General features: G+C 38.0%; 1 protein-coding gene across 1 annotated transcript; it reads left to right on the top strand.

Annotated features, from left to right (window-relative positions):
* The first annotated feature begins 953 nt into the window (after positions 1–953).
* On the top strand, positions 954–1,661 carry LOC123989225 (secreted RxLR effector protein 161-like). The gene has a single exon (XM_046289929.1). The coding sequence runs from the start codon at positions 954–956 to the stop codon at positions 1,659–1,661; it is 708 nt and encodes a 235-aa protein (XP_046145885.1).
* Positions 1,662–14,113: the final 12,452 nt, after the last annotated feature.

The following is a 14,113-nucleotide window of genomic DNA, read 5'->3' as shown; positions in this document are numbered from 1 at the left end:
ACGAATCAAAATTTACCTTTGAAACTGAGGACTTTTATAGTAACTCGGAGCATACAGAAGAAGAAGCGCAAACTCAGGAAGTCTCCAATTCAGGCGGAGAACAAGAGGTACTAAGTGATGAAGGACTTGATTACTACGATGCTGAGGAGGAGGAAAGGGATCAAGGAAAGCCAGTGCCAGAAGATAACACTAAAAATTTAAGGAAAAGCACACGAGAAAAGAGTAAGCCCATGTATCTAAATGATTATACTGTCCTTGCTTTATGTGCAGAGTCTTTTGTCGAGGATGTTCCACAGCAGTTCAATGATATATATGGACGGGATGATGAGGAAAAATGGAAGCGAGCAGTCAGTGAAGAGATTAAATCACTTGTGGAAAACAGGACGTGGGACCTGGTACCACTGCCTCCTGGAAGAAAAGTCATTGACAACAGATGGGTGTTTAGAATTAAAAGAGATGAAAACGGAAATATTAGCAAATATAAGGCTCGTCTTGTAGTAAAGGGGTGCTCGCAAAGAAGAGGATTGGATTATGACGAGACCTACGCTCCCGTTGCCTGTCTCGCTACTGTACGGACTCTACTGTCAATTGTAAATGAACTCAGGCTGAAGACTAGGCAGCTGGACGTAAAAAATGCCTTTCTTCATGGAAGTATCACAGAAGAGATATATATGAAATTACCTCAGGGATTCACCACGGATGATGATCGTGTGTGTAAATTGAATCGTTCCCTGTACGGTCTTAAACAGGCTCCGCGAGCTTGGAATGCCAGATTCAACGAGTTTATCCTGCGCCTGGGACTAAAAAGATCGGAACGAGATCACTGTCTCTATATGGGAACGTCAAGGTATCGGCGTCTATATCTTCTACTTTACGTCGATGATATTATTATTGCAGGTGAGGATGAAATCCAGATACAACGAGTTGTGGATGCCCTCAAGAATTAATTCACAATGACAGACATTGGGGAATTGAATAGCTTCCTCGGGATAAGGATTAAGCAGACATCGAGAGGTTTGTTCTTAAGCCAAAGGGCGTATAGGGAACAGCTCTTAGCTCGTTTCCAGATGATGGACTGCAACTCCTCAAAATCACCAACGGAAGTAAACCCTGCCAAACATGAAGACGTTAATGGAGAAACAATAATTAAGTTGATACCCTACAGAGAACTTGTTGGGTGTCTCATGTTTCTAATGCTCAACACTCGTCCCGACATAAGTGTTGCGGTGAATTATTATAGTCGCTTTCAAAGCAATGCTAAGATGGCTCATTGGAAGGGCCTTAAACGAATCCTACGATATATTAAGGGCACTCTTGACTACGGATTGATATTTAGACGGGGTACGAATCCAGGAATTCCACTTCAGGTCTACGTGGATGCAAACTGGGCAACGGACGATGATCGCAAGTCCACTACTGGTTTCCTGCTCCAAGTTTTTGGTTCTACGGTGTCATGGTCAACGAGGAAACAAACTGGAATCACACTTTCGTCTACTGAAGCTGAATATGTTGCCTTGGCAACAGCATTGATGGATGCAATTTGGTTAAAAGGATTATTAGAAGACTTTAACCCCTTGGCTACGGCAGGCTTTGAGACGTACCGGCCGTACCATCCGGTAGGAATTCAGTTACGACGTACGCCGAGAACCGCGAAATTTTGAGTAGGGATGCATTTTTGTGAAAACATATTTCAATAATCAAAAATCTGAATTTCACTCCATTAAAACACTATTATTTATTTATTTCTATTCTGAACCGAATTGCTACTATAAATATTATAAATTTAATAGTAATGTAAAGCTTTTTTTCACAATATATCTAATAATCTAGTAAAGTGTGATATACATATGTTCCACACGTCGCCTAATATACTTTTGTGTTATTCCTCATCGCCTACATATTTAAATAACATGTAACGAACGGAATATGTAACAGCGAAATTAACATTCACTTTCGCCTAGCTGAGATAAGATCTATCGGAATAATTATTGATAAAATTATCAGGGCGCCTATAGGCGCCTTCCGTGTCAGGAAGCCAAACTGCGTCGAGCGCCTTTAGGCGCCTTCAGTCTTAGCTGACCACAATGGTATAAACGCCTATAGGCGCTCTTAGTGTCACAAACGCAAAATTTCTAAGCGCCTATAGGCGCCCACAGTAGTCTAGGGGTTAATGTAAATGGCATCGATCCCATCGTAGTTTACGAGGACAACCAATCAGTAATTCATCTACTGGGTCGATGGGAACATCGTAGGTTAAAACACGTAGATATTAAATACAATTTTGTCAGAAATATGTATCAAAACAAAGAAATTGATGTACGTCACATAAATACTCAAAGGCAAGTAGCAGATGCTCTGACTAAAAGTCTCACAGGAGATCAATTCGTTAAATTACGTTCGTGTATAGGCATTGAAAGGATTTAAGTTGTTTATTCTATTCTCATTTTATGACTGTGTTATATATGTATCAATTTATCCCATGTTCATGTTTCATATATATATCTATGTACTTTATGTTTGATATAATTTTATGTTGCGATTATACATTGAGGCGGAGTGTTAAAATAGAGGCAATGTATAATGGCCTTTTAAGATTTCGAGTTTCCCTTCTATGTTTCCTATATGCTCTATGTTCGCGCGTTTTTGCGTCGCCTTAGCGCGTTCCTTTTCGTTTAGCTTATCAGTCTACCGACGCGCCTATTAGAGATCGGAAGCAGAGCTCCTTCCATAAGATTAAAATAAAGTGTTTAGTTATTTTTATGTCACTCCTCTGCATTGGCTTCATTTATCCTATCATCACATATCTATTGCAGATACAGTAATAATGATATTGATATTAAATGTATATTACATATATAGTGCAGATATAGTAATAATGATATTGTTACTAAATGTACATTGATCTGTAGGAAGGTATCTGTATATTACATTATATCTAATGCAGATATACTAATAACGATATAGTTATTAAATCTACATTGGTCTGTAGTAACTAATCAGTATATTACATTATATCTAATGTAGATATGCTAATAATGATATTACGATTAAATGTATATTACATATCTAATGCAGATATAGTAATAATTGTATTGCTATTAAATGTACATTGATCTGTAGGAAGGCATAAATATATTACATTATATCTGATGAAGATATAGTAATAATGATATTGTTATTAAATGTACATTGATCTGTATGATGGAATCAGTATATTACATTATTTCTAACGCAGATATAGTAATAATGATATTGTTATTAATTGTATATTACATATCTAACGCAGATATAGTAATAATGATATGGTGATTAAATGTATATTACATATCTAATGCAGATATAGTAATAATGATATTGCTATTAAATGTATATTACGTATCTAATGCAGATATAGTGATAATAATATTTTGATTAAATGTACATTGATCTGTATTAGGGAATCAGTATATTACATTATATCTAATGAAGATATAGTAACAATGATATTGTTATTAAATGTATATTACACATCTAATTCAGATATATTAATAATGATATCGTTATTAAATGTATACTACATATATAATGCAGATATATTAATAATGATATTGTTATTAAATGTATATTACATATCTAATGCACATAGAGTAATAATGATAATCTTATTAAATGTACATTGATCTGTACGAAGGAATCAGTATATTACATTATTTCAAATGTAGATATAGTAATAATGATATTGTTATTAAATGTACATTGATCTGTAGGAAGGTATGAGTATATTACATTATATCTAATGCAAATATACTAATAATGATATTGTTATGAAATGTATATTACATATCTAATTCTGATATGGTAATAATTATATTGTTATTAAATGTACATTGCTCTGTAGGAAGGAATCAGTATATTACATTATACCTAATTTAGATAGAGTAATAATGATATTGTAATTAAATGTACATTGTTCTGTAGGAAGGAATCAGTGTATTACATTATATCTAATGCAGATATAGTGATAATGATATCGTTATTAAATGTACACATATCTGAGAAGAGTGAATCAGTATATTACATTATATCCGGTGTAGATATAGTAGTAATATTATTATTTTCAACGTACGTTACGTATCTAATGCAGGTATAGTAACAATGATATTATTATTAAATGTACATTGATCTGTAGGAAGGAATCAGTGTATCACATTATATCAAATGCAGATACAGTAGTAATGATGTTGTTAATAATTGTACATTCTTCTGTAGGAAGGAATCAGTATGTTACATTATATCTAATGTGGACATAGTAATGATGATATTGTTATTAAATGTACATTGATCTGTAGGAAGGAATCAGTATATTACATTATATCTAATATAGATATAGTAATAATCATATTGTTATTAAATCTACATTGTTCTGTAGGAAGGAGTCAGTATGTTACATTATATCTAATGTAGATATAGTAATAATGATATTGTTATTAAATGTACATTGATCTGTAGTAACGAATCGCTACATTACATTATATCTAATATAGATATACTAATAATGATATTGTTGTTAAATGTATGTTACATATCTAATGCAGATATAGTAATAATGATATTGTTATTAAATGTATACTACATATGTAACTTAGATATAGTAATAATGATATTGTTACTAAATGTACATTGATCTGTAGGAAGTTATCAGTGTATTACATTATATCTAATGTAGATATAGTGATAATGATATTGTTATTATATATATATATTACATATCTAATGCAGCTACAGTAATAATGATATTGTTATTGAATGTATATTACATGTCTAATGCAGATATTGCAATAATGATATTGTTATTAAATATATATTGATCTGTAGGAAGGTATCTAGATATTACATTATATCTAATGTAGATATAGTAATAATGATATTGTTGTTAAATGTGTTACGTTGCGCGTTGCGAGGCGAGCGCGCAACGTAAAAGTTAATAAGATTAATTTTGTTCATTTGTTAATTGTTCATTTATTTATTAGTGCGATGAGAAAGGTCTCGCTGCCACCATTCCTGATCGCGTATGACGCGTTAACGTCCTCTACGATCAGAACAATTTTAAAAGACGGAAATTAGGTACTTATTCCCGTTGGGCTAGTCAGTGTTCTAGGTCCCGCACGGGTCCCTCCTTGAAACGTTGTGTTGGTGTGCGTGGATTAGAAATGTAGAAGATATGAGAATGGTAATTGAAAGAAATGTTAATACTGTTTATTGTGCATGAAAATAATATAATTCAAAAGCTATTAAGCTAATACAAACTGAAAATGACTATTGAATTTAATACTGTTAATTTTTGATAATACTGATAATTACTATTAAATGAATTCAAATTAAATCAATACTGGTTTACAAGGGTAAAGATGCTTAATCTATTTTATAAGGTGACTCGATCAGAAAAGATGTTTTTCCTTTGATTTACAGTTGGACTTTCAAATATGATTGGATTTTTGTTGATACATTAGTGTTAGACAAGTCGCTTACCCAAATATAATAGGAAGATGGAAAAATTAACGGTATCTATCCGCGAGGTAACGACCTGAATGGAGAGGTTCTCACAACCTCGAAAGGCTTTACAGGTCGCTCCGGATAAAATAACGTAGTCGAACAATCGTCACACACACACACAGTCGCGATAATTCAAAATTCAGAATATTAATATATAATATAGCGTATTATTTATAATTCGGTACCTGAACGTGAAAATCGAGCCGAACTAAAATGGAGAGACAATGCCGTGCTCGACAAATTAGTAATTGACAGACTTACCGTGACAATGTAGAATATAAAATACGATAATGAATCGCTTTGAAATCGCTGGATGATCGTTGAAAAATTGTTGTTGATCTGGAACACCAAGAGAGATGAGAGGTTGATGTCGCACTAGCACTTGTCGCGCACCCGATTGCCCTTTTATTGCGAATGAGAAATTATACTAGACGATAGACAAGACGATTACAACTTTCGGAAAAATAATTATTAAACGGGAGTGAATTTAATACGGATACTACGCGATCAAGCGGATTAAAAGAAAGAGAAAATGATAGAATTTTAATAGTGGGAAAAGGCTTAACGTGCGCGTCACTGAGTCTTTGTAACGTATTCCGAATTTCACCCTCGCGACACTCTGCCTACGGATAGGATTTGCCCCGCAGCTAAATTACGTGAAGTACAATTACAACTCTATCTCTAGACGCACGGGCTCCCGTCACGACTTACTCCATTGTTCGACGAAGAGTGATCAAAATCGATCGCGGTCCTGGCCGGAAGGGCCCGTCGCGAGGACGATGTTCTGCGTGGGGACATTCCAACAAATCATAGCGCGTGACGGCAGCGTCGCGCGCGTCGCTATTGGTTGAAAACGCGTGCTAGCTAAATTCCTCTAGACTATGTTCTTTCTCTCTCTTTTCTGTGTTTCTACGCCGTAGAATTTTTCTGGAATATTCCGTTCTCGCTCACCGTTTCAATATCAGATTTAAACGATGCGAATATCAACAAATTATTAAATCAGAACTAATGTTTAAATCAGAATTGCTAAGCAATAAAAGTGCAAATACTTATGAACATGAATTATATCCGTCGTGCTATTATGTATATAATTAATTGATCGGTGATCACGAGATTCTTTGATTAGCAATTGGCGGTTTCGTAATTATTTGTTCGTAGGTCGCAACACGAATTTCGCTGGTACGCACGTTGTAAAGCATTCGATGTTTGTAGCGTCGAAACCTCTCCAACATGGAGAAGTTCCGTAGTTCAGGTTTAGATAAGGAATGAGGTAGGTTTATAAATAAATTTAATAATAATTGAGCCAAAAATATTAGATTTTATTGGCTCCCAAAAAACGAAGGAGAAAAGCCATACGGCATAAAAACCCCTGATTCTTAAAATGTATTTAAGAAAGAAACAAATTGAAACGAGGTGCGAGCGATCGCATGTAATATTATCTCATGTCATATTTAAAAATTCACTAGTTACATGTGAAGCCATTGCTTGCCGGCTCGTAAGAACGATCGTGTGTAATGCCATGCTTGCCGGCTCATAAATACGATTTGGTGTTAACCAATAATAACGAATCAAAGTGATTACCTAGAGTAACCACTCTACCGGGTCGTCGTCACGACCACGGGCGTCTTTTATGTAATTGTGATGTGTGTAATCAGGGTGGTTACGTGATGTAACCAACCCTACGGGTCGTCGGTGTGACCGCAATTGTCACATCCGAACGACATCCGAATATTCAAAATTCGAAAGAGCTTCGGCTCTTGCACTCGCGAACTACCATGTCACGACCGCGATCCGAACTGTCCGAAGTCTTCTAGCCGACTAAAAAGCAAGCAAAAAATATACCCGGAATTCGCCTGAAAACTCTAGCATCAGAGGGGTGGCATTTGAAAATGTCCTTTCTTTCTTTCTTCCTTTCTACCGATGACGCACGAGGAACAGCGGAACCGTTAGGTCATTTATGACTTGCACGTGATTTCGTAGAACCGAACTGGGCGAAAACCGATAGACAAAGGCCTTGCCTTGACTCGTCCTTCGAGTCAAAGGGCTATTCCCGGCGACGAACGCGCTGGGCTTCTTGGAATCATAAACCTCCCCTGATGGACAAAGGTTCTCAACCGTGTCCGAACAATGTTCGTATGAAATCTTCGATTATTTAATATATTCATCGCCTTTGATTATTTATCGTCTTTGAATATTCGTTATTACATTAGCAGCGTAGTTAGGTCGAGAACGTTCTTGCTATTTGAAAATGACCGTTGGGTCTTGGCTTCATGCAAATTCTCGGAATTCGATACAAAGACTTTTATTGCCCCGTTCGACCCTTCGCCCCTAAACAGTCTTCGAACGCATGCTAACGCTTGCTTGCGAGGGTTCTCATTCCTCATTCTATCTTTCAACCAAATATTCAAATAGATTGTTCATTCCGCGTTTCCATTTCAGCACTCATTTCATGCATACGGTGGGATTAGGGACCGACTGGCGCCCACGCGTGAAAAAGAGAAGGGTATCAGTTGAGAATCGAGAGTTAAATTAATCTTTACGCTTTTGCGCAGTTAACCTGAGGAGACCCCTACAATGGGGTCTAACCGCGCAGCGAACGCTGTTTATGATACCTCTCCTCGGTCGAACCCGAGTTTTTGTCTAGTTCGAAATCTGTTACTACGCAGTTGAGCACGCCGATAGTTTCAAGGAGGGGTAATAACTAAAGAAAAGAATTAAGGAATGTAGAGAAAATAAAGGATAGAAAAGAAAAAATAGAATAATTATAAGCTCAAACTCTTCTCTGTGCATTTCCCACATGAAGAAGTGTCTTATAACCCGAAGGCTTGATGAGAAAACACAGAGTCGAGGAGAAAATTGAAAAAGGTGAAGCAGTAATTCGCCCTCTCCACGTCCCTTACATGAGGAGACTCCTATAACCTGAAGGCTTGATAAGGGAACGTGAAGGGACAAATTTGTAAAATTTTCCCAGACGTGACAATGTATATTACATACCTAATGCACATAGAGTAATAATGATATTGTTATGAAATGTACATTGATCTATACGAAGGAATCAGTATAATACATTATTTCTAATGTAGATATAGTAATAATGATATTGCTATTCAATGTATATTACATATCTAATGCACATGTAGTAATAATGATATTGTTATTAAATGTATATTACATATCTAATGGAGATATGGTAATAATGATATTGTTGCTAAATGTACATTGATCTGTAGGAAGGTATCAATACATTACATTACATCTAATGTAGATATAGTACTAATGATATTGTTATTAGATGTACATTGATCTGTATGAAGGAATAAATATATGTTGGGGATAGAATTTGAATAACACCAACTGTCTAATAATGGTGTATAGATATATATTTACTTATATTTAGTTGTACGTTTAATTGGTATTTGATTCGCCGTACACGTGGTCGCTCTTATCGCTAGATCTAGTAGTAATGGACGGCGGAAACGATTTGCGTATGTAACGACCCAGAGTGAGTACGTCACTGCACCGACTTGTAGGGAGAGCGGTTCCCTTAGAAGGCGACTCGTATTCTGTGTTTTAGGGATTATAGGTTCGCGTGGTTGTGCGGTTAAGGAGTGAAATCCAAACACTAATGTGCTAGAAACTGATTAAAATTTGTTTATTCAAGAATAAAAGGTAAGTGAATATTAAATTATAAAACAAAATCGCTAGTATCACAATAAGTGCGGCTAGAAATAAGAATACAATAAGAAATTATAATTAGTTCACCCTAAATTGGGAATACAGTAAGAAATATGTAATTAGTAATAGAAACTAGTAATTAGTTATTAGTAATAAGTTATAGTAATTAACAATTATCGATAGCGCTGACGCGAATGTGGCTTAGTCTTCATGTACAGTCAATACTGTGTTTAATTTTCAATAATGATTATGGAAACTAAATTCCAGAGGTTTGTGCAAAACTATTGGAGTCGAGTTAACCTTTCCTATGGGTCGCAATCGGTTTCTGGTTATACCAGAGCTGTGTTAATCGCAGGCCGTTCAAGGAGCTCTGCTCCTCGCTAGCTCTTTACACTTAAATGTTGGCTTAGCGTAACACCTGTGTAACACGTTGCGTACCGTGGATAGGAGGTCCACTGATCTGTAGTATTGCACGCCACCAGTGGGAGAGTAGGAAATAGCTGTAATTCGCGCTCTATCGCTGCCTAAACAGTTCAGCGCAAGCTTTTCTCTACTGTTCAGAGTATTGTCTGCTTCAGACCGAGGCCTGAGAAGATCTGCCTCGAAACTGTGCGGAACGCCTCTATTTATACTCAGATCTTGCTGAGTAGGCACTTTTTTTCCGCATAGAGTTCTTGGGGTAGCTGGGTTTTCCCCATCACGTGGTGGTCCAGCATCCCCGCTCTAGAATTCTACCCCACTATGTGTTCACTGGGGTTGCGCTGGCGCGTGCGCGGTCAGACGTCGATAATTTATCGGTAAACTGTTTTACCGTCTGACTTATCGACTAAACTTTTATCGATGAATTTAACAGACTCGGTTATCGACGAAAATGAACATGTTTATTACTAAAATTTTATACATTAAATATTAACAATAAAAAATTAAATAAAATACTTTGTATGGAATATAATAAAGAAAAATAAAATAAAAATGTATTGTTTTTCTTATGGGGTCGTTACACGTAGGTAAACAAGGATGAGCAGGTGGCGATCTCACGATCGTCACGTGACTGCGTACGCATAACAACTCGGCATCGCGCAAATACTTAACAATTCCGTACTTTTGCGCGGTCTATGCCTATATTTCTTGTATAACGGTCGTGAGATAAAGATTTCAGCCCTTTTGTTAGAATATCCGCTGGATTTTCCTCTGTTGCGACATAATCGATCTTTATCAACCCTTCTTCGACCTTTTCCCTTACGATATGGTAGGCAATGTCTATGTGTTTGGTTTTGGCTTTTTCCACCCTGTTCTTAGAATAGTCTATGGCGGCTCGATTGTCGGAGTAGATTTCAATACCTCCTGGAATTATAAATTTTGATAATTCTAATTCGTCTAGTAGCATGCTTACCCAAATCGCCTCCTTAACACCTCGAGACAACGATATGTATTCGGCTTCCATTATAGAAGTTACTATGCATTTCTGTTTGGAAGAGTACCATTGCACAGTATTATTTCCTATCTTCATAGCCATCCCTGAGTAAGAGTGTCTGTCGTCGACATCACCTGCCCAGTCTGCGTCGCAGTATATTCTTATAGAAGGTTTCTCGTTTGCTACGTAGGCCAATCTGTAACCCTTTGTTTTGCGTAAGTAGCGTAACACATGCTTCGCTTGGTGCCAGTGTGTTTCTCCTGGGTCGCTGTTAAACTGTGATAATTTCGTTATGGCGTATATCAGATCGGGTCTTGTATGCAGTGCTAAGTACATTAACGACCCGATTAGGTTTCTGTATGGCACCCTTGACATTCTTTTTCTCGCCTCCTCTGATTTGGGACTGTCTCGTTTTGAAATTTTTGTCCCCGGGTCCAGTGGAGTCGCCGCGCCACGACACTCTGTCATATTGTACTCCTTTAGGATGTTCTCTACATACGCTCTTTGTGACAGGTATATGGCTCCTTTCTCGTGACGATCCACTTTCACCCCTAGGGCATAGTTTATTTCGCCTAGGTTCTTTGCTTCGTAGGTCTGGCAGATACGCTCGGCTAAAACCGTAATTGAGACTTGATCTCTGGAAGAAACAAAAATATCATCGACATATATTATTACGACTGTCCAAAAACCATTTACGTATACACAGCTCGAGGATTTTAGTCGTCTAAACTCTTGCTTTGTTAGGAAATCGTCTAACTCCTTGTTCCAATTCCTACCAGACTGTTTCAGCCCGTAAATCGGCTTGAGTAGTTTGGCCACTTGTCCTTCTTTACATTCGTACAGTGGCGGCAACTTCATGTATATCTCCTCTTCCAGTTGTCCGTAGAGATAGGCACATTTTATGTCTAAATGTCTTGTATACCACTGGAAATCTACTGTTATTGCTAGCATCAGTCTGATTACTGAGAAGCTGGCTACTGGAGAGAACGTTTCATCGTAGTCCATCCCTTTCTTTTGAGAGAATCCTTGCGCTACTAATCTTGCCTTATATCTGGACACTTCTCCGCTCGCGTCCTTTTTTAGTTTAAATACCCATTTACATCCGATACATTTTCGTCCTTCGGGTAATTTCGTGACTTCCCACGTGTTTCTGTCTGATAGGCTCTCTAATTCTTCTTTGATGGCATTTTCCCACTGCGTCGCTTGTGGTGATGCTAATGCCTCTTCAACACTTTGCGGTTCTATAATTTCTAAGAAATTTGCTTCTATATTGCTTCCCATTGTTGAACTGCCGTCTTCCTCATAGTCTAGGACTTGACCTTTTGGCTTTCCCTTACACCCATACGGGTTTCGCACAACCCTCTTCGGTCTACCGGAAGATCTTGGGGCCGATTGGGATTTTGGTGCCCCTACTATCTCGGAATCCGATTGATTCCTTGATCCATGTCTTGTACGCCCCTTTTGACTAAGGACCTCTTCATTACGTGGCGCACTTGTTTCAGGTTCATCTAAGGTATCGGCTTCTGATTCGTTATCATCCGACCACCCAGCATATCTACAAGTTTCATTGTTCTTTCCACGGATCCACTCATACCCTATTTTATCCTCTGCAAATTTAACGTGTTTTGTGATCATTATATCGTCTGTTTTGGGACACCACAACCGGTACCCTTTCGTTTGGGTTGCGTAGCCAACAAATACGCATTCCATTGCTCGGTCGTCTAACTTCTTTCTCCGCTGTTGTGGTAAACGAGCGTAAGCTAAACATCCATATGCCTTTAGGTGTCGAACGCTCGGTGTGCATTCAGTCCATATATCTATTGGTACTTCATCGTTGATACCGGCGTGGCAAACACGATTCTTTATGTAGGCTGCAGTCGTCACAGCTTCTGCCCAGAACCTTTGTGGCAAATGAGCTGATTTGAGCATTGCTCTTGTTAAATCTAGAAGCGTTCGATTGATTCTTTCCGCTACTCCATTCATTTGCGGTGTATCTACATTTGACCTTTCGTGTTTGATCCCTAAAGTCTTGAAGTATGTATCTAATTCCTTATTGCAGAATTCTAGACCATTGTCTGTACGGAATCTTTTTATTTTCTTACCCTTCTCGCGCTCAACTCTGGCAATGTATTCTTTGATGCAGTTCTTTGCCTCGTCCTTCGATTTAATGCACACAACTTTGGGGTATCTAGAGAAATCTTCTGTGAATGTTATGAAATATCTATTACCACCGATCGAATCATTCGGTATAGGGCCGCATACGTCGGAGTGAACTAACTCGCATATTCCTTTTGTTTGTTTAAAGTTTAGTTTCTTACCGGCAACTCTCGTTGCCTTGCTTACACTGCATGCGTCGCATGTGTATTTGTTCGTTTTAGTATTGTCTAGCCCGGTTACGCGGTTCGTTTCCATTGTTGTGCCCGGCAACGAGCATAAGGGTCATCGTACGACCATCGCCCGGCTAAAGAATGTCCGAATCAGCAGTACATACCGATAGCGAAACTCTGCAAGCTAGCAGAGCACGCGCCGGGCAGCACGACCTTTTTTGGTCATCCACGCGCAACGCGATACGATATAAAAGAACGAACAATTGTAAAAGAGCAGATTGTAAGAAGTTCGTTTTGGCAATAAACACTCGACTGTTACTCGGACACCGGTGAATACAAATTCTTCAACCGCTCCAGAACCCAAAATCCCTAAAAATCGCCTGAGGGCACAACACCATTAATTTCTTAATTATGTCATTACTCACGTGACAGAAGCGTTGATGCCATATTTGGTCCGTTTCTATGCTTGCTGCGTGCGATTCCATTGGTAAGTTTGCGTTTGTACTTACTTCCGCTCTGACTATATACAGGTCGTTCCTCCTGTATGCTACGCCAACAATATCTTTGGTTCTAGTATTTCGTATTTTTATGACGCTATCTTTTATCAGCAGCTCTTTTCCCTTTTGTTCGATTTAAGACATGAGGTTTCTTCGTACGTTAGGTACATAGTACACATTGTACAATATAACGGTCTTCCGTCTGTTGCCTACAATCATATTTACAATTATATCTCCTATACCTTGCGCTCTTAGGGTTGTACTTCCCCCCTTTTCAGGATCAGCTGCCGTGTTAACCACTTCGGTATCGATGGATCTGAACTTTACAAACCAATCGCGTCTTTTACATACGTGGTGCGTACACCCGCTGTCTAAGAGCCATGAGTCGTCTAAATCTACATTGTTCAAACTTACCAGGAATGCATCGTAATTTCTTTTGTGTCTTATTTCGGGTCCTCTTTTGCTTCTGTTTACTCTCATACGGCAATCCCTTGCCATGTGCCCGATTTTGTTGCAATTATAACACATCCTTGGTTGCCTGGCGTCGTCACTCGGTGTCTTAGGCCCTTTCCTCTCAGTTCTCTTACTTACATGCAGAGCTTCCTTGGGGTGTTCCATCGTTTTTTCCGACCTGGACATCCTCCTCTCATATTCTTCTAGTAGAACCC

The sequence above is a fragment of the Osmia bicornis genome, unplaced genomic scaffold (assembly GCF_907164935.1).
Source record: "Osmia bicornis bicornis unplaced genomic scaffold, iOsmBic2.1, whole genome shotgun sequence".
Lineage (NCBI taxonomy): Eukaryota > Metazoa > Arthropoda > Insecta > Hymenoptera > Megachilidae > Osmia > Osmia bicornis.
The sequence above is the reverse complement of the archived record's forward strand: the minus strand, read 5'-3'. Positions and strand labels throughout refer to the sequence as shown.